General features: G+C 43.9%; 2 protein-coding genes across 2 annotated transcripts in view; one reads left to right on the top strand and one right to left on the bottom strand.

Moving 5' to 3' along the window:
• The window catches only part of LOC311253123 (uncharacterized protein), a 7,531-nt gene extending 2,720 nt beyond the window's left edge, over positions 1–4,811 (top strand). Inside the window, exon 2 of the mRNA XM_084346887.1 lies at positions 2,193–4,811. Coding sequence (XP_084203013.1) covers positions 2,193–3,655 — 1,463 coding nt within the window. The 3' untranslated portion in view covers positions 3,656–4,811. The remainder of the gene's footprint in view (positions 1–2,192) is intronic.
• Positions 4,812–6,595: 1,784 nt separating this feature from the next.
• On the bottom strand, positions 6,596–18,643 carry LOC311252944 (uncharacterized protein; the record flags this gene model as incomplete). The annotated part of the gene is made up of 13 exons (XM_084346608.1): positions 6,596–7,227; positions 7,354–7,400; positions 8,966–9,139; positions 9,668–9,841; positions 10,769–10,942; positions 11,039–12,815; positions 12,984–13,212; positions 13,367–13,445; positions 14,568–14,712; positions 16,292–16,399; positions 16,629–16,706; positions 17,519–17,586; positions 18,438–18,643. 13 exons carry the CDS (start codon positions 18,641–18,643, stop codon positions 6,614–6,616), a joined length of 3,873 nt encoding a protein of 1,290 aa, XP_084202734.1. The 3' UTR covers positions 6,596–6,613.
• Positions 18,644–25,711: the final 7,068 nt, after the last annotated feature.

Below are 25,711 nucleotides of genomic sequence, written 5' to 3'. Positions count from 1 at the left end.
CCTCTCCTCTCCTCGCCTCCTCTCTCCTCCTCTCCTTGTCTCCTCCTCTCTCCTCTCCTCTCCTCTCCTCTCCTCTCCTCCTCTCTCCTCTCTCCTCCTCTCCTTGTCTCCTCCTCTCCTGGCTCAGCAGCCGCGGTCACATTTCCTCAGCAGACGTGCGGCGCTGGTCGATCCATGTTGAGGAAACACTGAGTCCACTTCAGTGTTTCCTCTACGTACAAACAGCAGTGAGGTAAACGGGACCAGAGACGAGAGGACGACGTCTCATCACGTTACAGACACAGGGACAGTTTGTCTCCCTGCTGACGCTTCATATCAGTAACACATAATGACGTACCTGATGATGTCAGCTCAACATCTGGTCCAGTTGACATGAGGACAGAACCGTCTTCGTCTGGCTGCAGGACTCTGTGTGTGTTTTGAGTCGAAGCTGATCTCTGATGTGTTTTTGTGTCCAAATGGCTCAAATTTAAATCTAAATTTAAATCAGCTTCACCGTTCAGATCCAACCACAGCTTCTTCTCCTCCTCGTCCTGTCGACCTGCACGAAGCTCGGATCAAAGTCCTGACCTGAACCAGAACAACACACCGGTCCGGGCTCAGTCCGAGCTCACGTCACCGCTCTGATTGTGCTCAGGTTCAACTCGTCGAGGTAATTAGCTGTGTTGCCAGATCTGGAGACAGAAACAAGCAGCAGGTCTGTGGAAACAAGCTGAAAACAAACCTGGAGTTCAGTCGACTTCACTGAAGACACGAGAGGCTGTGATTGGTCGGTTTACTCTGTATATACAGTGTATGTATGAATTAGAGCAACATGGCCTCGGTTATATCCTGATACTGTGTTTTAACATCTCCCAAAGTGAAGATGATGTATTTTTGGCCTTTATTGATTGGGCAGCCCAGAGATGACAGGAAACAGAGGACTTGAACCCAGGACCACCTCAGCGAGGCCTCTGGACATGGGACCCTCTCTACCAGCTGAGCTAACGGGCCCCTGAAGATGAGATGTTTGACCCAACAAAACAAAGACGCATTTACATGTTTCAATACGATATAAATACAAAAGTCTTCAGCGTCCCGTCACTCATATTCTGAAGCTGAATACATCTGTAAAGACACAAAACAGCTCAAACTACCACAGAAAATAAATATGATAAACAACTAATAACTAATAATAATAGCAGCGTGGATAATGTGGATCGATTGATCGCGGAGCCTCTTAACAGTCCCCAGGTGTCGTCTCATGACATTTTCCACACAGGTCTGAACCAAACTCCTTGATTCATTAACGTACAGAGACCCAACATTCCTCTCATGAGCAGCACCTGGTGACAGTGGAGAGATAAAAACTGCCTTTAACAGGAAGAAACCTCGAGCAGAACCGGACTCAGTGGTGGATGTACAGCCTCGACCGGTTGGGTTGGGTTGAGTCTAGAGCATGACATTTTTCGGGAATTCCCGGGAGTCAAAGTTTTATTAATCCCGTGATTGGGACGGGATGGGAATAAAAATCAACGAGAGCGGGCAGGAGCGGGAACACCATTAATAGATGATGATTTTCAGCCGTGTTAAACAACCAAAAGGACAGACACGTCCATTTTTGTAGTCATCTTTCAGTGAGCCAAAACTATTTTGACTTGCGTTAGAACTACACATCCAACAGTGCTTTGACTTCCGGCCGGGCCGGCCACAAAAAAACGGAGTGGGATGGGAGTGGGAGTAATTTTGAGTGGGAGCGGGATGGGATTTTTTTTTTTACTCCGGCCCGGGATTGGGATGGGATGGGATTTTTTCTCTGGGAGTGGGATGGGACGGGAGTGAAAATCCACTCCCGTGTCATGCTCTAGTTGAGTCCACCATTGCTTTAAAAAAAAAAGTCCCATTGGAGTAAAGGGAGAGGCAGCGACTCTTTACTGAAGGGCTCTCGTTCCTGCTAATATCACCAATCACCCATCAGTCAGTCTCCAGCTGTAAGCAGTGAGTGAGCGGCACAGAGCTCAGACTTCAGGAGTGTTTCACTGATCACTGTATGAAAGCTGAACCAGCTACGAGGACAGTGTTTTCTAGTTGTGCTCCACCTGAACCCTCGCTGAGTTTCCTGATGAACATTTGTTTTGACTAAAGTAACCTGAAGCTGCTGACTGTCGCTGGTCTAAATGTTAACAGTGTCTGTATGTCTTTATTCTCCACAGACGTCCAGCTGCTGTTGGTGTGTAAAGAAGAGGATCCTCCAGAGCAGCAGGACTGGAGCTCCAGTCTGGATCAGGAGGAACCAGAACCGCCACACATTAAAGAGGAACAGGACAATCTGTGGACCAACCAGGAGGAGGATGATGTCATCAAGTTCACATTCACTCCTGTCCCTGTGAAGAGTGAAGATGATGATGAAGAGAAACCTCAGTCCTCACAGCTTCATCACAGACACACAGGAGAGATAAAAACAGAAGCTGATGGAGAGGACTGTGGAGGACCAGAACCAGCCAGGAACTCAGGTCCAGATCCACATTTACAACCTGAGACTGATGACGGTGCTGAACCTGAGACTGATGACGGTGCTGAACCAGAGACTGATGACGGTGCTGAACCAGAGACTGATGATGGTGCTGAACCAGAGACTGATGACAGTCATGACTGGGAGGAGACCAGAGAACCTCAGTCCGGTTTAAACTCTGACCACGAGGGGGACCATCATAAACAGGATGGAACCCAAACTGAAGTGAAACCATTTAGCTGCTCAGTTTGTGGTAAAAGTTACTGTCGGAAGAAATTCTTCACGACCCACATGAGACGTCACTCAGAAGAGAAACGCTTCAGCTGCTCGTTTTGTGACAAGACCTTCGAGCGGAGAGGAGGAGTTGTGAGGCACATGAAGATCCACACAGGGGAGAAACCCTTCAGTTGTTCTGTCTGCGGCAAAGGATTCGTAATATATTCAAGGCTGACCGCTCACCTAAGAGTTCACACAGGAGAAAAACCCTTCACATGCTCAGTTTGTGCAACGAGTTTCAGCGACAGATGCAGCTTATCCAAACACACAAGGACTCACACTGGTGAGAAACCCTGTGGTTGTTCAGTTTGTGGTAAGAGGTTTGCAGAGAACGGACATCTGAAAGAACACATGAGAGTTCACACAGGAGAGAAACCCTACAGCTGCTCTGTCTGTGGGAACAGATTTGCACAAGGCTCAGCTTTGACTCGTCACTCCAGAGTTCATACCGGAGAGAAGAATTACTCGTGCTCAGTTTGTAAAGCAACTTTCAAGCACCACGGCAATCTGTCCACACACATGAGAAAACATACTGGAGAGAAACCCTACAGCTGCTCCGTCTGCGGCAGAAGATTTGCAGATCGCGGAAATCTGAAACGACACTTGAATGTCCACACGGGGGAGAAACCGTTCAGTTGCAGCGTTTGTGGTAAAACATTTGCTCTGAAGACGACACTGACACAACACCTGACTGTCCACACCGGGGAGAAACCGTTCATCTGTTCAGTTTGTGGCAAAGGGTTTGGAGACGGAGGAACTCTAAGACGACACTTGATTGTCCACACGGGGGAGAAACCGTTCAGTTGCAGCGTTTGTGGTAAAAGATTCACTCAGCTCGTTAATATCAAAAAACACAAGTGTGCTGGTGAGAGCGGTGGAGATAAATGAAGCTGCAGAGATGCTCGTTGAGTCGATTTCTTACAGCAGGACTGAAGAACTGAAGACAAATCTCAGCTCAACGCAGCTCACTGCAAACCTTTGACTGTTCGTTCAGGTCAAACCACACGATCATTTGATCGTGTTCTCAATCGATGTCTGCATCATGTGGTGGTGTTCATCCAATTAAAACTGATTAAAACTGTCTTAAAGTATTATGTTAAGATATGAGTACAGAGTGATTCTACAGTAAACATCACTGTGTTCAACAGTTTCTTACATTATCTCCCAGTAACACAGTTTATTTCTACTCTAATGGACTCTGCTGGTCTGGACTTGATGTCACAATGTGGAATTCGATTCTTAAACCACTGAAATCTCTTTTCAACCAGCTGCAGCAGATGTGCTCATCTGTGAAATGTCATCTGGGTTTCATGTCCATTGCTGTCTGTCTGACTCTGTAAACTTTAACAAATATTGACATTTATGATCTGCTGTAAGTCATCTGTAACACTGCTTTCAGACCAAACGTGAAGAGAGTAGTGTAGAAATCATGCTGCGTCAGGTTTGACGAGCAAACTACTTTTAAATGTTTGTTCCCTGAATGGAGTTCAGATCGATCAGAGCTATGTTGTGCTGAGAGATATTTCCATGACTTAGCGAGTAGTCTGACTTCCTCGCTCACTTCCCTCCATGTCGTGGCTTTAGAGTGAACGTCATGGCGTCAGAGTGAACGTCGCGATGTCAGTGTGAACGTTGCGACTCAGAGCGAACGTTGTGAAGTCAGAGGGACTCTGACAGACTTTCAGGACACAGTGTCACAAGAAATCGTCACTTGAGTTAAATATTTTCAACTCTTAAATTCACGAAGCTTCATTTGTTTGTTTTCAGTGTTTTAATCTAAACGCATGAATGATTCACGTCACGTTCGGTCTGAACGCCCCAGAAGAAATCAGTAAACAATGACTTGTTTCCTGTCGGGTCATTTTTATATTTTCAGTTTTATTGTCATCACAAATCTTGAGATGAATCAATAATATTGAGACTTTATTTCTTCCTGATGTGAAACAGCGACCTGCCTTCTTCTGTCTGGTTTCAGGATCAAAACTCATTCTGAGGAGATTTTTGAAACAAAAGTTGTTTTTACACTAAACTGGTCAGAATCTCACGGCTTCAACGTGTTTTCATTTGTTTTCAGAAAATGTTTGTGTCGCTCAATAAGTGAGTCCATTCAATGTGTTTCTGATTTATATATATATTATATATATATATATATATAACTACAGTGTGAACATGTGAAGTGACTGAGAAACATTTCGATTTATCATTTGGGAAACAACGAGTCATTTATATCAATTTATCATTTGTTGTTCATTTCTGATGAAACTGAAGTGAAAGAGTGGAGATAAAGCAGCAGTTTGTGGGTGTAGTGGACTGTTAATAACCAGGAAGAAGGAATAAACCCGGGTTTCCTCTGGTTCGTCTGCATCCATGTGAACTGTGAGTCGGACCATGTTACAGAACAACTCTGTGACCACAGGAAATGTTCATTATCTCACTGAATGATGGACTGAACTTCTTCTCACTATTATATATGTGACACCGTTACTTTTTGGACATGACTTAAAGGGCCTATTTGTGAAAGTAATTAGTAAGAGTGATGTGACTGCGTGAGGCTCCACAGCAGCCTCAGTTTAGAGGTAAGAAGACACGAGACACTGCTGATCTTCACTCAGTCAACATTTGTCTTTAACACTAAACCAAAGTGTTGAAGACAAACAGAGCGAGCTGTCCCACATGAAGCTGCCTCAACATGCAGAGTGACGGCCATCTTCAGAGGGTCAGAGAGCAGTTTGAAACTACAAGAAAGAACTGAAACAATGTCCAAAGACAAACGTCACATTACAAAAACGATGACGCGCATTAATAAAGAAATAACTTAAAGTGTACAATGAGGTTTACTTTTTCCCTTTTTCACTTCATTTTAAAAACTTTAATAAAACTTAAGTGTGTTTTAGATGTGAAGAACTTTTTACAGCTCAACCAGGACAAAACAGAAGAAGTTGTTATGCTCACCTCACACGGGGCACCATTACGTTGTGGTCACCTCACACGGGGCACCATTTATGTGGTGCTTCATGCAACAGTAATAGGGAGTTTTGGGTTAAATTTGGCTATCAATAATAATTAATGATTATCAGCCCTTGAGGATAAGAAGTCCAAGGAGTGGAGGGTGTTGACTTGAGGAGAAGAGAGAACAAGGAAGGCGCTGGAGTTTTGACTATCTGCTCAGAGGGGGGTCTGTCACCCTGACCAATAGTAGCTCAAAGCTGAATTTTGCACCTAGGTGTGAATAAAGGGGAATTCTGGGACACTGAGTTCAGTTCAGAGTCCATTTTGAAATCCACAATGAATGACTTCATCTGTGGGTCCCAACAAAGTGATCACTGGTTCGAAGGCTCAGAGAGAAACTGGCCTCCAGACTGAACTCCAAGCCACCAAGACACTCATCTAGGAGTGATGTTTGACTTTGATTTTAATTTAAAGGCATTTTATCATGAAGCAAACATTTCCACAGTGGGGCCACTTTTCTCTGAACAGCAGAGACACTGATGACACTGATAATGATGAAACCATCTCCTTTCTGCTCGACCAAACAAAACAAGAAACCAGCTGCAACATCCTGCTGACGCAGACCAGGAGACGCATGTTACGCCAGTTTTAAAATATTTACACCGGCTGCCTGTTAAAGTCCTTCTGTGAGTCACCAGCTTCATGCTGACTACTATCAAACACAACAAGTGCAGAACAAAGTGAAGTGATGTCTCAGTTTTAATGTGCAGAACAGAATCATTGATGACGAGGAAACCATCAATCTTTACAATCAGTTTGAATCATTTTGTACAAAGTTCACTGATGAATTTATTACAAGAAGCTGAAAGATTGATGTGACTGTGATCCTGTACAGACTCAACTGTTCAGCACTGACAGTGTTTCTGTGAAAGGAGGAGACTCTGCAGACGACTCACCACACAGACACACTGAGGAACCAGGACTGGACCTGAAGAACCCAAATCCAGGATAAAGAGGTTCAGTGAATGTGGTGTTGAAGGTGTGGAGGTGGATCAGTGAGTCAGAGGAGACTCTGTAGAAGGACAGAGTGCCAGCAGGACAGTCCACATACACTGCTACTCTACCAGAGGAGGAGGAGGAGGAGGAGGAGGAGGAGGAGGAGATGACTGTTTGTCTCTTATTGTGCCAGACAGAGTAACGACCACCATCAGAGCACCACAGACTCCAGGACTGATCATTCCATCCAAACAAACAGTCATTAATGTCTCCTGTCCTGCTGATTCCTCTGTAACTCACTGATATAGAAACATCTCCTCTCCACTCGACCTCCCAGTAACAGCGACCAGTCAGACCAGTTCTACACAGCAGCTGAGGAGACCAGGAGGACTCAAACCTCTCTGGATGATCAGAATATGACTGATCCTCTCTCACATGTGTCATCTTCCTGTTGTTGTCAGACAGTTTGATGTTTCTGCTGACTGTGTTTGTGTCGACTGTGAGCTCACAGGAATCTGATGGAGAGAAAAAGACACAACACAGCTGCAGTTATTAATGTATCATCAGTGTGGTGATGACATCACAGATGTGACTGAGTGATGTCACAGTGTGAAGCTGAATCAAAGTAAAAACACACTCACACTTCCTCAGACAAGGTGTCAACCATCGGACTCCAGCAGGCTCCACCCTGAAAGGAGGAGGGGGGTCAGAGCAGCACATCCTCTTTCAGCATGCAGACATGGACATGACATGACACTCATACACCGAAACACAATTCATTTTCTCAATCTAGTAAGTGAGTCTCTCCGGTATGTGACAGAGCTACGAGCACGTTGCTGCAGTCACAATAAAGTGCACGCTGTTATTACTGTAGTCGGCCATAAAGCATGTGCATAGACTCAGTTAGTAACTGAAACCATGTGTGTTGTTTGCTGCCACAGAAGAGAAATTAAAAGTCCATTCATGCAACGTTGTCACACCATTTTCCTGCATTTAACACTTCCTATAAATCCTTCACAATAAAAGTCCTGCATTATGTAGTTATTTGAAAGCTTTTATTTTGAAGCAGCAAAATCAGGAAACATTGGATTTCCACCAGCAGAACCTGAACACGACTCCAGAACAGCTGAAAGTGAAGCTGAGTCAGCAGCTACGAGCCGGGCTGAAGTACATTACAACAGCATTAAACCAGAGGTCCACCAGCTACTGTAGAGAGCTGCAGCTCTGCACAGGTCACATATGTTAATCAATGGAGCAGATGATTGATCACTGAATGTTTCTTTTGTCGTTTGATTTTGCTGACGGTGCAAAACACTGAAGCTTTCCTGCCCCTGCAGGCTGTTATAATGAGAACTACCCAAAACAGCCCAAACTCAGCTGGAGCAGCAGTTTCCTCATGACAGGAGCCAAGACGGCACCACTGACCCATCTTAAATTAATCAATGCACTGCTGCTGTTATGGTGATGTGGCGTGAATGTTCCACCTTGTGTCATCTAACGTTGTTATTGAACTGTTTTATATCTTCTGTTCACTTTAAACTGATGCCACAGACAGTTGTTACAGTCTGTAAATGTTTCACACTGAGGCACAGACACACTTGTCAGTGATGATCTAGAATGCAGTTACTCCAGTGTTGATAAAGATCCATGTCAGAACCATTTTAAGTTCAAAGTCAAGCACTTTGGCAGAAGCACCGATTCTCCAGTTCAGGGAAAGAGTTTCTATGACATTCAGTGATTAAATTCATTCATGTGTCACAGAAATCTTTTGAATTTGAGGTTCAGTATTTTCTGATCAGACATCTGACACAGAGGGTCTGTTGTTATTATTAATATCATACCACAGCAGTGACGTGGTGGAAATTAGATTTAATGTTAATGTTTTGATAACCCTCTGCAATCAGTGTGGAGTGTGAAGTAGTTTGGATGACGGTTCATCAAGCAGCAAAACCAGAGGCCAACAAATCAAACAGGCACATTTTGAACAGGCACTAAACTAGTCTGAAAAAAGAGTTGTAACTTTAGTGTTTGTGCCAAGACTCTCCTGGTCGCTGATCTTCATCTCTTCTTCTCATCTTCCTCTCTTCACTTGTAACTCATGGCTTCGTGCCATGCTGCCTTTTCTCCTGAACTGAACTGAACAACTGGAGGTGGAGTAAACGAAGCAGACTTCCCGACACTGAACCATCTACAGTCGAGATACAGAGTCTCACACTGACTGACTGTCTGTGGCTGCAGCAGGACTCTTCATACCTGAGAGTGTCCAGTCTCCAGCCTGGATCCTCCAGTCGAGCAGACAGCAGCTTCACTCCTGAGTCTCCTGGATGATTGTAGCTCAGGTCCAGCTCTCTCAGATGGGAGGGGTTGGAGTCAAGAGCTGAGGCCAGAGAAGTACAGCCTTCCTCTGTGATCAGACAGCCTGACAGCCTGCAGACACACAAAACAACACACATCACAGATCAGCTGAGGGTCCTGATGATTCAGTGCACATCTGTGTTTAAGGGTTTAACGTTTATTATATTCATCATCTTAGTTTTCACAAATTTACTAATCAGCACTAAACACAGAATATATCTGAAGCTGATGGAAATGCCATTAGTTTTGCAAATAGTTGGTCATGAACCAACATATTGTACAGATTAAAATGATGACCTGATGATGGAGGATCACCAAAGTAATTACAGTTCATCCTGAGGGGAGCATGAATGTCAAAAACTGCATGGCAATCCATCAAATGGTTGTTGAGATATGTAAGTCGGGACTAAAGTGCAGAGTAGACTGACAGACCCACATTTATATAACATGCATTCATGCTCCTCTCAGGTTATATATATATATATATATATATATTTATATATATATATATAAAATGTTTTCTGTCTGGCTGAGTATGATCAAGACCTGCTCCAATTGTGAAGTTACATGAAATAATGAATTAAAATAATGAATCCTGACCTGAGAGTTTCAAGGACACAGTGTGAACTCTTCAGTTCAGCCGACAGCTGCTTCACTCCTGAATCCTGCAGGTTGTTGTTACTCAGGTCCAGCTCTCTCAGACTACAGGACTGGAAGGTGAAAACTGAGGACAGAGCTTCACAGCTTCTCTCTGAGAGGTTACAGACACCCAGTCTGAACAGGAAATAATAAATAAGAACATGTTAAAATGTTGAATTTTATTGAGACAGTATCAGTGTTTCCCAAACTTTTCTTCCAGGGACCCACTGTTTAAAAATGCGACCATATTCACAATCAGCCCAATGAACATGGAATGTGGTTCAATGCTTCTTAGTGTCTAAATATTTTGGCACATGATCACTGTAAGTCCTACAAGCAAGTGGGTGTTTTAGCTGTGAATCAGTGAAATGATGAACTCAATCAGGATGTGTGTCTCAATGTGACGCTGTCCTTCTCACTGAGATGGAGCAGAGATGGACTGATAGACAGACAGATGGAACATGTCACTTCATAGGGTTTCTTGGCCTGCTGCTTTTTGTGGTTGTAAATAAAAAATTGGGCCTAAAGTCCATTTCTCCCCACCATTGTAGCAGTCCACAGGGTGGACCCACCAGAGTAGGACCGTCTCTGTGCACGAGACCTCCTGATTTACAAATCAAGCACTGGATACCAACAAGCTCCCCCATGTGGCTCGAAGGTGTACTACAGATAGAAATCTTGAATTAAAGACTATGAACGAAAGTCTGCAAATATATTTGACAACCCAAAAAAAATCCTCTCTGGGAATGACTGGTATATATAATCTCTTGCTCCATTGCTGTTCAGCTCTAAGCATGTTGTCAACATGGCAATAAATCATGACTGAATCTAGAATAAACGGACATCCAGTTGTCAACATAAATGAGGTTCTCCCTCATTGTTCATGCTGTGCAGGAGATGAATTATTGAAAGGTACATTGAAAGAAAACAAGTTTGATAGTTTGATAGCAAAAAAAACTGCAATTCAAAAACTCATATCAGAGAAGCTGTTTAAAGTGTATGGATGTCTGAGTTTATAGAAATATATAATTGATTTCACAACAAACAGTAACATGATCTGACCTCAAACTTTCCAGATTGCAGTGTGGACTCTCCAGTCCAGTTGACAGCTGCTTCACTCCTAAATCCTGCAGGTTGTTGTTACTCAGGTCCAGCTCTCTCAGACTAGAGGACTGGGAGCTGAGAACTGAGGACAGAGCTTCACAGCTCCTCTCTGAGAGGTTACAGTCACTCAGTCTGGATAAAGAATAATGAGCAGAACAAGAAAATTATCTCTATTTGGGTCAATAACAGCACATTTACTGCATTCTGAAAAAACTTCTCCACACTTACAGAACTTTGTTGGAGGCTTTGACCACTGGCAGCAGCCTCAGAAGAGCCTCCTCTGAAGCAGAGTATTTCTTCAGGTCAAACACGTCCAGATCTTTTTCTGATGACAGTAAGATGAAGACCAGAGCTGACCACTGAGCAGGAGACAGTTCATCTGTGGAGAGACGTCCTGAACTCAGGTACCATTGGATCTCCTCCACTAGAGAACCATCGTTCAGTTCATTCAGACAGTGGAACAGATTGATGCTTCTCTCTGCAGGCAGAGTCCCTTCGAACTTCTTCTTGATGTAACAGACTGTTTCCTGATTGGTCTGTGAGCCACTTCCTGTCTGTGTCTGCAGACCTCGCAGGAGAGTCTGATTGGTCTGCAGTGAAAGACCCAGGAGGAAGCGGAGGAACAAGTCCAGGTGTCCATTTGGACTCTGTAAGGCCTCGTCCACAGCACTCTGGTAGAGACGTGTCTCTTCAGATTGACGGTCTGTTGTTTGTTCTTCTGACATCAGATTGACACCAGAGTTGATGAACGTCAGATGGACATGAAGAGCAGCCAGAAACTCCTGAACACTCAGATGAACGAAGCAGAACACCTTTTCCTGGTACAGTCCTCTCTCCTCTTTAAATATCTGTGTGAACACTCCTGAGTACACTGAGGCTGCTGTGATATCGATGTCACACTCTGTCAGGTCTGATTCATAGAAGATCAGGTTTCCTTTCTGCAGCTGCTCAAAAGCCAGTTTTCCCAGAGACTCAATCATCTTCCTGCTCTCTGGATTCCAGTGTGGATCTGTCTCAGCTCCTCCATCATACTTGACCTTCTTCCGTTTGGCCTGAACCACCAGGAAGTGGATGTACATCTCAGTCAGGGTCTTGGGCAGCTCTCCTCCCTCTCTGGTCTTCAACACATCCTCCAGAACTGTAGCAGTGATCCAGCAGAAGACTGGGATGTGGCACATGATGTGGAGGCTTCGTGATGTCTTGATGTGGGAGATGATTTTGGTGGCCTGCTCCTCATCTCTGAATCTCTTCTTGAAGTACTCCTCCTTCTGTGGGTCAGTGAACCCTCTGACCTCTGTCACCATGTCAACACACCCAGGAGGGATCTGATTGGCTGCTGCAGGTCGTGTGGTTATCCAGAGGCGAGCAGAGGGAAGCAGGTTTCCCCTGATGAGGTTTGTCAGCAGCACATCCACTGAGGTGGATTTTGTGGTATCAGTCAGGATTTTAGTGTTGTGGAAGTCCAGAGGAAGTCGACACTCATCCAGACCGTCAAAGATGAACACAACCTGGAACTCTTCAAAGCTGCAGATTTCTTTGGTTTCAGTGAAGAAGTGATGAACAAGCTCCACCAAGCTGAACTTTTTCTCTTTCAGCACATTCAGCTCTCTGAAGGTGAATGGAAATGTGAACTGTATGTCCTGGTTGGCTTTGTCTTCAGCCCAGTCCAGAGTGAACTTCTGTGTTAAGACCGTTTTCCCGATGCCAGCCACTCCCTTTGTCATCACTGCTCTGATTGGTTCATCTCTTCCAGGTGAGGCTTTAAAGATGTCTTCTTGTCTGATTGTTGTTTCTGGTCTATGTGGTTTCCTGGATGCTGTTTCAATCTGTCTGACCTCATGTTCATTATTGACCTCTGCAGTCCCTCCCTCTGTGATGTAAAGCTCTGTGTAGATCTGATTCAGAAGGGTTGGGTTTCCTGCTTTAGCGATCCCCTCAAACACACACTGGAACTTCTTCTGAAGGTTAGATTTAAGTTCACGTTGACAAACTCCAGAATGACTTCCTGAATAAACACACAACAAAAAAACTCATCAAGTTATTCATAAAGAAAATATGACAATTTCCTTCCCCTAAAGATTGAATATATAAACAGATTTTCCTTTATCATCATCAGACTTAAGTAAACGTCTCATTGATCCATCAAGTTAAATCTTCAGAGAAATCCTCTTACTGCTCTGCAGACAGTCAGCCAGCTCCTCCTGCTTCATTCTCCTCAGGAAGTTAAGTGTGATCTTCAGAAATGCCTCTCTGCTGCTCCTCCTCTGCTCTTTATCCTCACCATCCAACACCTCCTCATCCTCCCTCTGACTCTCTAAGCATTCTGGGTAATCTGAACTCAGAACCTTCTGGACCTTCGTCAGCTCGTTCTTCACAAAAGTGACAATGTTCTCCTCCAGCAGCTGGAACAGAATATTATGTGAATGAGAACATTTAACATCATGGAGCCAAACATCACATCCATGTTGGACAGATTCACCACTGGTCTGTAAAGTGCAGCATGGAGATTATTGTGAACAGACTGGATGTAAAAGTAGTTGTTGTTCATGTACAGACCATAAATATGGAGTCCAGGTGTGTTTGATGCTGCTGGGCAGATGGACCTCTGGGAACCTCTGAGCTCTCCTGGTCGACTCTATGGAGGAATCATGAAGAATCAGCCACATTATGTCTGTCCACTCAGAGACAAACACAAGCTGAAGGTCCTTTGAGTTAAAGTGTGATGACATCATTGAATCAGATGGTTTCCCCTGACATCAAAGTGTTGGTCGTGCTGCTGATCCCACTGTGAACCAACAGTCAGTCAGTTTACTGGGTTGGTTCAGCAGCTTGTCTGGTTTAGTCCCTCCAGCTCTTGACCCCCATAATACTGTGGACAGCAACACACAGCTAACACAAGCTAGTTGGATGCTAACTGTCAAGTGCAAATTGGTGAAGAGTCTCAATAAACTTGTATTCTATTGAGATTCCAACATTGGAGAATGAAAAAATGATTCATCATTTAGTTGTTTGTTTACGAATCTGATACCGAAAAAGCAAATACTGGTTTATTAACCCTGTTAATGTCTCAAAGACACTGACCAACTTCACTGGTGTGACCTGCAACACCAGGGGTGATAAGACCTTGGACCTAATGTTTGCCAAAGTTAAGGAGTGAGGATCATGTTCTTTGACTTGTCCAGTGCCTTCAACACTGTCCAGCCACACCGGCAGGCCTTGAAGCTCTGGATGATGCAGATGGATCAGGACCTCGTGGCACGGATTACAGACAGGTTGCAGTATATCAGGCTTCACGGCTGCTTGTCTGACATGGTGACGAGCAACATCGGCACACCCCAGGGAACTGTACTGTCAGTGTTTCTGTTCACCCTCTACACCTCTGACTTCTGCTTCAACTCCACCTGCAGAAGTTCTTGGAGGACTCCTCCATTATTGGCTGCATCACAGGTGATAAGAAGGAGTACAGAAACCTAGTCAAGGACTTTGTAGGATGGTGGGACAGGAACCACATACACCTCAACATTTGGAAAACGAAGGAGCTGCTGGTGGACTTCTGATGTGGAAGGAGCCACCAAATCCCTGTTGCAATAAATGGGGAGGAGGTGGCGATGGTTGACACCTACAAGAGATCGTAGGGGTGCAACTGAATAACAAGCTGGACTGGTCGGACAACACTGAAGCCTTCAACAGGAAAGGACAGAGCAGCCTGTTCTTTCTGAGGACACTCAGGTCCTTCAATGCAGCACTAGGCTGCTACGGATCTTCTACCAGTCTGTGGTCCAGTGTCATCTTTGTTGTGGTGAGCTGGGGAGGTGGGTTCAGCTGATGTGGTACAAACAAACTGAATATGCTGGACAAGAAGGCCAGCTCTGTGGTGGGGATGGACCTGGACAGTCTGGAGGCTGTGACAGAGAAGAGAATGAGAGGAAAGCTGAAAGCTATCGTGGACAATCCCTCTCTCCTTTCTATGCCGAGCTGAGGTGGTTCAGGAGTTTGAGTCTGACCTGTGGCCTTTTACTGCACGTCTTCCCTCTCTCATCCTGTTTCCTGTCATAGTAATAATTTTTTCTTTAATACTTGAAGCGAAATCCCAAAACTCAAAAAGGCAAAGCAGTCAAAACAAAACAGAAATCCACAAGTGTTAAAATAAACAAACTAGGGAGACAGAAGGAGAACACAGCACTGAGAACAGGTGAGACATGCAGGAAACACAGGAGCAAAACAGACGCATCAACGAACAGTGAGGGGGAAACACTGGCTTCATAGTGCGTTCCTTTGCAAGGTTTTCCCGACATCCAATCTAAAAGCGTCCCAGTGGATCTGCTCAGGAAAAAAATGGACGCTCGCTGCAAACCGGTGTTTGAACGGAAAGTCTGAACTTCACATCGACTACAGCAGCTGATTTAACAGTTGAGGACACTTTAAGAAAAGACAGGAGGAGTCGGCTGCTAACACAAACTGTCAGAGACTGAGACTGAGCTCAGATCGACTGAATCAAAGTGAGAACAACAACTACAAATTGTTTTTACACTGAAGTTGTGGCTCACAGAGCTGATGGACACACTCCACCTTGAGATGATCTGGTTCTTCATTCAGAACAAACTATAAGGCAAACCTGCAACATCTTGCAGTCCTGAGTGGGTTGTTGTAAGTCAGGATGTGGGTCTCTGTTTTTCCTTTTATTTATTTATATTTTTACTTTTTGTTCATGTCCTTTTTGATATGTTGTTTGTATAAAAATGAAGCACTGTAATAACAATTTTGTGTCTTGATTTTTTTAAATTAAGCTTAAGTGTTTTAACTGCATGTGTCACAAACAAACGCTATATGAAGTAAAAATTGGAGGTCCGACCGATTAATCAGGTGATTATAGCCGATCTGATAATAATCATTATTGGGCAGAAATTGACCTTTAGACGCGGATTTTAGCACTTTTATTTATTTTTTGCATATTTAATAAATATTGTAAAACAGTAAAATGTTCTGCCTTCAGTTCATATCTTTGTCTCAAGTGTTGAACTATATTTAACAGATCGAAAAATTGTTTGTTTTTTAATATATATTTTTTTAATAAAAAAGTTTAATCGGCTTTAAGAGTTTTTTACTCCTTAATATGGGTTTCGGTACTGGCCCCATGAAGTCCGGATGGGTCGGGCCCTTGTAACGTTAGATATAACACACAGCCTCTCCTCTCCTCAGCAGCAGGTCAGATCTCAGCAGGAGGTGAGTCACTGCTGTTTGTACACAGGAGGAACACTGTCGTCAGAGTTGTTGAGGGACAGACATGAAAAACTGTGAACCTGTCCTTTAATACTGATCCTGCTCTGACCTTCATCATCACTCTGAGGACATGAAGACCATCAGGACAACTGGTCAGACTGGATTTAGTGAGGACAAACATCAACAGAGAGCAACATGAGGACAACTTACTGTCTGTCTGATGAACGTTGTTGTTTAAAATTAATGATCTCATCCTTTGACCGGTCACTCCTGAAGGACACACAGCTGGGCTCAGGCCCAGGTCCATGTTCAGGTCCACGTTCAAGTCCAGGTCCAGGCCCAGGTCCAGCTCCAGTAGAGGCTGGTCTCCTGTTGGACAGAGAAGAAGACCACCAGAGATGTTAATTGACTTTCTAGTCTTCAGACACAGAAGCTTGTGTCCATAAAATAGTGGAGAACACACAAACTAATCAGGTTTCAAAAAACATCTTTCTCCACAGTTAAAGCACGAATCAGTCACATATTAATGTTATTAGCAGCTCACCTCTTTACAGCAGAAGGTAGTTGTCCTTTAAAACCAATGTAACAATCTATTGACTGGTCACTCTGGAAGGAAACACAGCTGGGCTCAGGTCCATGTTCAGGTCCAGGTCCAGGTCCAGTACAGGCTGGTCTCCTGTTGGACAGAGAAGAAGACCACCAGAGATGTTAATTCACTTTTTATTCTTCAGACACAGAAGCTGCTGGAGAAACTAGCAGCGATCAACAAGAAAAGGATCAACACACCAGAGTTCAGTAAACATGAAGCTGAATGATTTCAGTCTGTGGATCATGAATTCATTCTGACAGACAACAAACTTCACTGTCGGTACATCAGACTAACAAGTCTTTGGAGGATCTCCACTTGTTCTGTGTAGCTCAGACTTCTGAAGCTTCATAGTATCCTCAGCTGAACTTTATAAAGTATTTTTACACAAAACAAGGACTGTGAAGTTTGTCCTCCATCATCACTCTGAGGACATGAAGACCATCAGGACAACTGGTCAGACTGGATTTAATGAGGACAAACATCAACAGAGAGCAACATGAGGACAACTTACTGTCTGTCTGATGAACACTGTTGTTTAAAATTAATTATCTCATCCTTTGACCGGTCACTCTGGAAGGACACACAGCTGGGCTCAGGTCCAGGTCCAGGTCCAGGTCCAGGTCCAGTAGAGGCTGGTCTCCTGTTGGACAGAGAAGAAGACCACCAGAGATGTTAATTGACTTTCTAGTCTCAAGAGATGAAGACTGGTTCTACTGGGCCGCTTCACATGTGACAATATAAATGTAGGTAAAGAAGAACGATGCTGAAAAAAACAACAAGTTTGAACACATTTCTAAATAAACAACATAAAACATGAATCAGTCATATTTTCACGTTATTAACAGCTCACCTCTTTATAGCAGGAGGTTGTGGTCGTTCAAAAAAATCAATGAGGTGACCTATTGACCGGTCACTCTGGAAGGACACACAGCTGAGCTCAGGTCCAGCTCCAGTAGAGGCTGGTCTCCTGTTGGACAGAGAAAAAGGCCACCAGAGATGTTAATTGACTTTCTAGTCTTCAGACACAGAAGCTTGTGTCCATAAAATAGTGGAGAACATGAGGAATAAACCTCAGAGAATATTGGACCAAACTAACTCAATAAAGTGAAATGAAGAGTTGAAGACTGGTTCTATTGGGCCGCTTTCTAAAGTGACAATATAAATTTAAGTGAAGAAGAACGAAGCTGAAAATAAACATCAGGTTTCAAAAAACATCTTTCTCCACAGTTAAAGCACGATTCAGTCACATATTAATGTTATTAACAGCTCACCTCTTTACAGCAGGAGGTTGTTGTCCTTTAAAATCCATGAGACGACCTTTTGACCGTGTCCTGAAGGACACACAGCTGGGCTCAGGTCCAGGTTCAGGTCCAGGTCCAGTAGAGGCTGGTCTCCTGTTGGACAGAGAAGAAGACCACCAGAGAAGTTAATTCTCTTTTTATTCTTCAGACACAGAAGCTGCTGGAGAAACTAGCAGCTATCAACAAGAACCGGATCAACACACCAGAGTTCAGTAAACATGAAGCTGAATGATTTCAGTCTGTGGATCATGAATTCATTCTGACAGACAACAAACTTCACTGTCGGTAGATCAGACTAACAAGTCTTTGGAGGATCTCCACTTGTTCTGTGTAGCTCAGACTTCTGAAGCTTCATATTATCCTCAGCTGAACTTTATAAAGTATTTTTACACAGAACAAGGACTGTGAAGTTTGTCCTCCATCATCATTTTGAGGACATGAAGACCATCAGGACAACTGGTCAGACTGGATTTAATGAGGACAAACATCAACAGAGAGCAACATGAGGACAACTTACTGTCTGTCTGATGAACGTTGTTGTTTAAAATTAATTATCTCATCCTTTGACCGGTCACTCTTGAAGGACACACAGCTGGGCTCAGGTCCAGGTCCATGTTCAGGTCCAGGTCCAAGTCCAAGTCCAAGTCCAAGTCCAAGTCCAAGTCCAGGTCCAGTGGTTTTAGAGGGAGGGCCTCCCTCCTCTCTGTCCTCACACTGATTCATGCTGCTCAACTCGCACACACTTTCATCTGGAGAGGAAACACAAATCATTCATCTGCACATCAACTGAAATCAGCCTTTCCATCATGTCTCCTGTCAGAACATCAGCTGCTCCTCCACTGATTGGCTGCTTCATATCAGTGTCACATGAATGCTGCACTTCTACTGTCAGTCCACTAGATGGTGTCATGGAGCCATCAGACCGGAAGTGAGTCGTCTGCTCTGAACACCAGTTTAACCAGTGAGACACGACTGGACTCACTGTTCTAGAAACACCAGTAACAGTGGAGGAAAGTACATTTACTCGAGTACTACACGGAACTACAATCCTGAGGTACTTCAGTCACGTATTTCCACTTGATGCAGCTGGTGCTGAGGGCTCAGTCTAAATGATGACGTCATAGTAAATGGTGGGCCACATTCATGTGTTTGGACTCATGTGAATCTCCAGGATAACATGTATCTGATCATTATGAACAAGAACCTGAACACCAACATATTATAAGTCACATCAGCTGCAGTCAACAGCAGCAGGGAGAGGAGGAGGGACAGGAAGTCCCCAGACTCCCTTGAAAAATCGAACTATTTTGTGAGTTGTTGAGTTAAGAGGACCTTTATAAACTGTGTGAAACGCTGTCGATGACAAATTCTGAATGATTCGGGCCTTCTTGTAAGTTCGGCCCATGTTACAGCCTCGTTTTAGGGGGTGCTGCAGCCCCCTCAGCACCTCCAGCTCCCGCATCCAGGCGAACAGCTGCTCTCCAGCTGCGTTTAGTGCGTCAGACAGCGGGAGAGCGGCGGCTCGTCTCGGCCTCCTCCACAGGCTGATTCAGGCAGGAAAAACTCCACTTCTACTCTTATTTCACCGGCTACACTCCCACAACGATCCTATAACAACGCTGCATTCTGACTATTTAAGTTTAGTCATTTTAGTGATTGTGTTGTCTGTAATGAGTCCACTTATTGTGAAAAAAAGTTATGTCAATACATTAGAAATATATAATGTAAAAAAAGTGATTGCATCAGAATTCCCCACCTTAAAAGTGACTGACCGAATTCAACAGAGGTCCAGTTGGTGCTAGTAGTGTCACACTTAGTGAACTTGAGATCACCTGAGTGCAGTGAATGTGTCTCAGTGACTGTAGTATAAAGACTCTGTGTCTGAAGGTCCAGTCCCTGTTAATCAGTATTCATGGCTACAATTACACCATGAAGACAACAGAACACTCCAAGCACCTCTGTGAGAAGGTTACTGAAAAGTATGAGTCAAGGGACGGATACAAAAACATTTCCTTGTCACTGAACATCCCCCAGTTAACTCCATCATTAAGAAATGGAAGGACTATGACACGTGTAAACCTGCCTGGAGCAGGTCGTCTTCACAAACTGAGAAGAAGACCAGTGAGGGAGCCACCAAGACACCTATGACTCCTCTGAAGGAGTTAAAGCTTCAGCAGCTGAGATAGGAGAGACTCTGCATACAACAACTGTTGCTGGGTTCTTCACCAGTCAAAGCTTTATGGGAGAGTCACAAAGAGAAAGCCACTGTTGAAGAAAGCTCATTGAATCTCCACTAGATTTCATCCACAGACATGTGAGAGACTCCATGGTCCACTGGAAGAAGGATCACCAAACACTGCACATCACCACAAACACACCATCTCCACCGTGCATGGTGGTGGCAGCATCATGCTGTGGAGATGCTTCTCAGCAGCAGGTCCTGAAGGCTTGTAAAGGTAGAGGGTTCAACTGATTAACCTGATTCCGTCTGCAAGAGAACTACGACTTGGGAGAAGATCTATTTTCCAGAAAGACAATGACCCGAAGCAAACAGAGAAAGCTACACAGAAATGGTTTAAAGACAACAAGGTGAATGTTCTGGAGTGGCCCAGTCAAAGCCCAGACCTCAATCCAATAGAGAACATGTGGCTGGACTTGAAAAGTACTGTTCACACCTGATCCCCTCAACCTGACAGAGCTGGAGCAGTTTTACAAAGAAGAAGAAGTAAAATTGCAGCGTCCAGATGTTGAAGCCTGATTGAGACTCCACACAGACTCAGTGCTGTGATCGAGCCAAAGACTTGAAGGGCTGAATTCTTATACAATCACTTATTTTACATTATATATGTTTAATTCATTGACATCACTGTGTAGAAATCTGTTTTCACTTTGACAGTAAAGAGGTTTTTTTGTATATTGATCATGACTCCATTTATAAAAGCAATAAAAGTGTGAAACATCTAAGAGGGTGAAAACTTGTTATCGGCTGTGTCTCTGTATCACTGATCTGCAGCTAAAACAACAGTTACATTTAAACTGTGTCTGTATTATAAAGACAATAAAGCTGAACGTTGAGTCTTGATGAGGAGCTGAAGTTCAGCGCGGCTGTTAAACTTTAACTTGAGACAAACTGATGAGGCAGCAACATGTTGATGTGAGCGTCTCCTCTGTCTGTTATATGACTGTATCACTGTGTCACTGATCTGGAGTCAGCTGAAGTGTTTCTTCACTGTGAGCTCCTTTAATGTTCAACACTCACATTTCATTTATTTGACTTGTCATCTCAAAAGTAACTAAATGGAGTAAAAAGTCAAACATCTCCTCTGAGATGTAGCGCAGGAAAAGTACAACGGAGCAGAAATACTTCAAGTACTTCAACTACAGTACTGGAGTAAATGTACTTAGTTACTTTCCCCCTGTGGAACAAATCCTTCAAAATAAAACGTGTCAGTTGATGTAGAACAGACTGATGTAAAGTAAATGTGTCTGATTTGATTATTGATCACATTTCAGTGGACAGTGACAGAAAGAGGCGACACTTCCTGTTGGAGGAGTGTTCACAGCTCTGACAGCTCATTTAGTGACACACTTACATTTTTATTCTTTCATTACAAAATAAAAGCTTTCATCTGCTCACCGTCCTCTGAATGCTGCTTCCTGCTGTCTCCACATCGACTACTGACGACCAACTAACTCCACCTCTGCTCTTCCTGCACCGTTCTCCTCTCAACATGGAGGATGATGTTTGTAATGGCGGCTGTTTGACCTAACAGCTGTGAGTTTGTAGAAATGAACAATGGAGCGGCAGATTGTTGCTGTTTCTAGTGTCGCTAAGCTAACGACAGCTTGTTGCTGTTCCTAGTGTCGCTAAGCTAACGACAGCTTTTTGCTGTTTCTAGTGTCGCTAAGCTAACGACAGCTTGTTGCCGTTTGTAGTGTCGCTAAGCTAACGACAGCTTGTTGCCGTTCCTAGTGTCGCTAAGCTAACGACAGCTTGTTGCCGTTTCCAGTGTCGCTAAGCTAACGACAGCTTGTGTTAACGAGTCAAACATTTTAAATGTGTTACATTACCTTCAGCTGGAGGTTCACACGGACACAACTGTCTGCGCCCAGACGTTCACAGTGGATGAGACTTTGGACCGGCGACACCCAAAAAGGCCGTTAGAGTTACTCATTAATCACATTGTATGAATCATATCTGTGTAGTGTCAGTGAAATCTGATGACTTGTGTGTTTAATGAGAGTGTAAAGGTCAAATAGATGTTCAGTTGTAGTTACTTTGGTTCAATAAAGCAGCTTTAGTGACTTTTAAAGACCAACATCACTTTAACTGACTGCTAGTTTCTATGAGGTCCCTATACAACAACTCACAAGTTGTCATGAAGAAACATTCAAGTAAAAACTTTTTATAAAATCCTTCAGTTTTTTCTTCACATATACAAATCACAAATTCAGTAAATGTACACAATAAATCAGATCAGATCATTGAGGTGCGCCAAGATCTTCCTCCGAGAGAGTCCTAATATTGGCAGTGGGCTGATTTAAGTTGGTAAGTGTCTCATAGATCCTTGTGATGGCACCCTTGTGGCTAGAAGAGTATCTAGGGGTGTCTCTGGAGGTAACTCAGGGAAAGGATGGTAACCCTTTTTCGGACAAAGTCCCTAATCTGAAAATAACGGAAGTGATGTGACTGGGGTTTTCCTGCCAGTTGAGCGAATGATGCAAATACCCCCTCAATATTCAGATCTTTAACAACTCGTATTCTGTTCCTGTGCCACGCGCGAAAAGACAGGTCTAACTGGGCTGGTGTAAAGAGGTGGTCTGACACAATGGGTGCCATTAAGGAGGCTTTTTGCAGGCCGAATTGCTTCCTAAACTGCGCCCAAATTAGAAAGCATAAAAAGCCTGCTATCCCAGATGAAATTAGAAAATATCCTTTCAAGAGAGCTAAACTTCTTTTTGGAAATGAATACAGGGATATTCTGGAAAAGATATATGAATTTAGGAATTACATTCATTTTAAGCAAGTTAATACGCCCAGCCAATGATAATGGTAATGTGCGCCAACGCTCCAACTCTCTTTTGCATTTGTCAATTAAAGGACAGGAATTAAGTTTATATTATAGCTTAAAAGAGCGAGGGACAGTAATCCCCAGGTATTTAAAGTGGGATGTCACTCTCTTGAAGGGGAACATAGAGGCAGGGATATTGAGAGCAGTGGGGTTCAAAGGGAAAACTTAACTATTTTTCATATTGACCTTGTAGCCGGAAAGAGCTTCCCGAACTCTTCCAGCTTAGATAGAATAGATGGAAGGGACATTGCAGGGTTGGTAATATACAGCAGAAGGGCGTCCGCATACAGTGACACCTTGTGCACCGTCACCTCGGTTTATCCCCTCGAAGGAGTGACACTGTCTTAAGGAACTGCAAGTGGCTCAATCACTAAGTCAAAGAGCAGCAGCGATAGGGTGCATCCCTGTCTCGTTCCGCGGTACAAAGGGATGTAGCTTGATTGTACCTCATTTGTTCGAACCAAGGCTAAGGGGCCACTGTAAAGTAATTTGACCCAGGAAATAAAAGTGGGTCCAAAGCCGAATCTTGAAAGGGTGTCGAAAAGGAAGCCCCATTCCAACCGATCAAAAGCCTTTTCCTCGTCTAAGGCTACAATCATTTCAGGTGAACAAGACTCCAACTGGGTGTACATTATGTCAAGGAGCCTACGGGTGTTCAAGAAGGAGTGTCGTCCCTGAATAAACCCTGTTTGATCGGGTGAAATGAGGGCTGGGAGAAAAATCCTTCAGTTTTAACTAGAACCTTGTCAAACACACAGTAAAGTTACATGTTAGTGTTTGCGACTGTGGTTCAGGTCAGGTCCAGTTTGAATGAAGTGTGTTTGACGATGAGTTAACCAGGCGATTAAACTCGTCTCAGTTCAGTCACAGAGAGAAACTTGAGTTCAGACGGTGGACGGTTGGATTTTTCTGTTCAGAAGGAAAATAGGTGTCAGAATATTTCCTGTCTTGACATTTAGTGAGTTTATTTTGTTGATGTTTAGACTCAGTAGTGAACTGGCTGCTTTTACATCTCCAGCTGAAACTACAGGCTGTCAGACTGTCACCTCTGAGCTACAGAGTGCTGTTAGGAGACAGGACGGACAGAGACAGAGACGTCTTTGACAGGACGTCAACACTGTTGTTTCTTCACTCTGGTCAGAATGTTAGCTCGTTAGCTGAATGTTAGCTCGTTAGCTGAATGTTATTGTAAAGTTAAATCATATCTTACCTTTAAAGGACTGAAAGCAGCAGATGAGAGCAAACACTGTCAGTCCTCAGCTGCTGACGGTCTCTCAGGTGTGCTTCATCACAGGAGGAGGAGCCCAGGTGAGCTCTCACACTCTGTTTACACACCCTGATGCCTGCTGGGTCCTAGTGCTCAACCCCGTGCTACCTCCCCCTCCACATCAATAAAAGTCCTGACTGTTGTGAAACACATTAGACCTCAGATCAGACTGAACTCACCTTCTTATTTGGTTTGTCCTGGTGCTTTTTACATATATATGTTAAAAAAAAAACTAAAATGTGTTAAAAATCTGATTAAATGTTAAAAGTCTGATTACATTTTAAAGTGCTTGTTTTTAATGCAGGACAAAGTTGATGTGAAACATGATGAGGAGCTAAAAAGGAGAAAATGTGTAAATGCAGTAAACATTAGAGCAATGCTGAGTAGTTGCCGTGGTTACAGATACATGTGATGTTCTGGCGCTGTCACGTTTGGTTGCACTGATCCGAACTTACAAACAAAAAGGACTTCCTTCTGCCGCTTTGTTTCAGCTGGTAAAACTTCACGTCATCACATGTCAGTCATCCACTAAAATAAGCAACATGTAGAAGGATCAATACATTCATCAATACATTCATCAACACTTTATAGAAGCAGAGTTGAAACAATAATTGGAGCTTATTGCTTATTGGAGTTAGCAGAAGTGTACATTTATCTCATAATTCTTTGTCACTGTGTGAATATATGCGTGCTTTAAGTCAAAGCTAATCTCTGATGTGTTTTTGTCTCCAACTGGCTCAAACATTCTTCCTCAACATGGCCGTCCTCTGAAGGTTGAGCTGCTCACTTCTGCTTCTTTCAGCTTCTTCGTGTCATGAACACAAATCAAAGTCAGGACATTACAGATGCGTCATTAGTGAAGACAGTAAAGTTTGTTGCTGATGTCTTGATGGATTACTGGACGGCCTTCATGGAGCTCAGCTCCCTCTGGCTGCCACATGACTCCAGACCTGGTGGTCCTCAGCTGAAGCTGCAGACTGTCATCCTTCATCAGGTGGATTTAAATCAGCTTCACCGTTCAGATCCAACCACAGCTTCTTCTCCTCGTCGTTCTGTTGACCTGCACAAAGCTCGGATCAAGGTCCTGACCTGAACCAGAACAACAAACCGGTCTGGCCTCAGTCCGAGCTCACGCCACCACACTGATTGTGCTCAGGTCTCGATTTACCAGTCCATCTATGTTCCAACCCTCACCTATGGCCACGAGCTGTGGGTAGTGACAGAAAGAACAAGATCGCGGATACAAGCGGCCAAAATGACTTTCCTCCGCAGGGTGGCTGGGCTCAGCCTTAGGGATAGGGTAAGGAGCTCAGACATTCGGAGGGAGCTCGGAGTAGAGCCGCTGCTCCTCTGCGTCGAGAGGAGCCAGTTGAGGTGGTTCGGGCATCTGATTAGGATGCCTCCTGGGCGCCTCCCTATGGAGGTTTTCCGGGCACGTCCAACTGGGAGGAG

This window comes from Pagrus pagrus (assembly GCF_965226575.1).
Source record: "Pagrus pagrus genome assembly, chromosome: 24".
Lineage (NCBI taxonomy): Eukaryota > Metazoa > Chordata > Actinopteri > Spariformes > Sparidae > Pagrus > Pagrus pagrus.
Note: the sequence above shows the minus strand (reverse complement) of the source record. Positions and strands in the feature narration are given on the sequence as shown.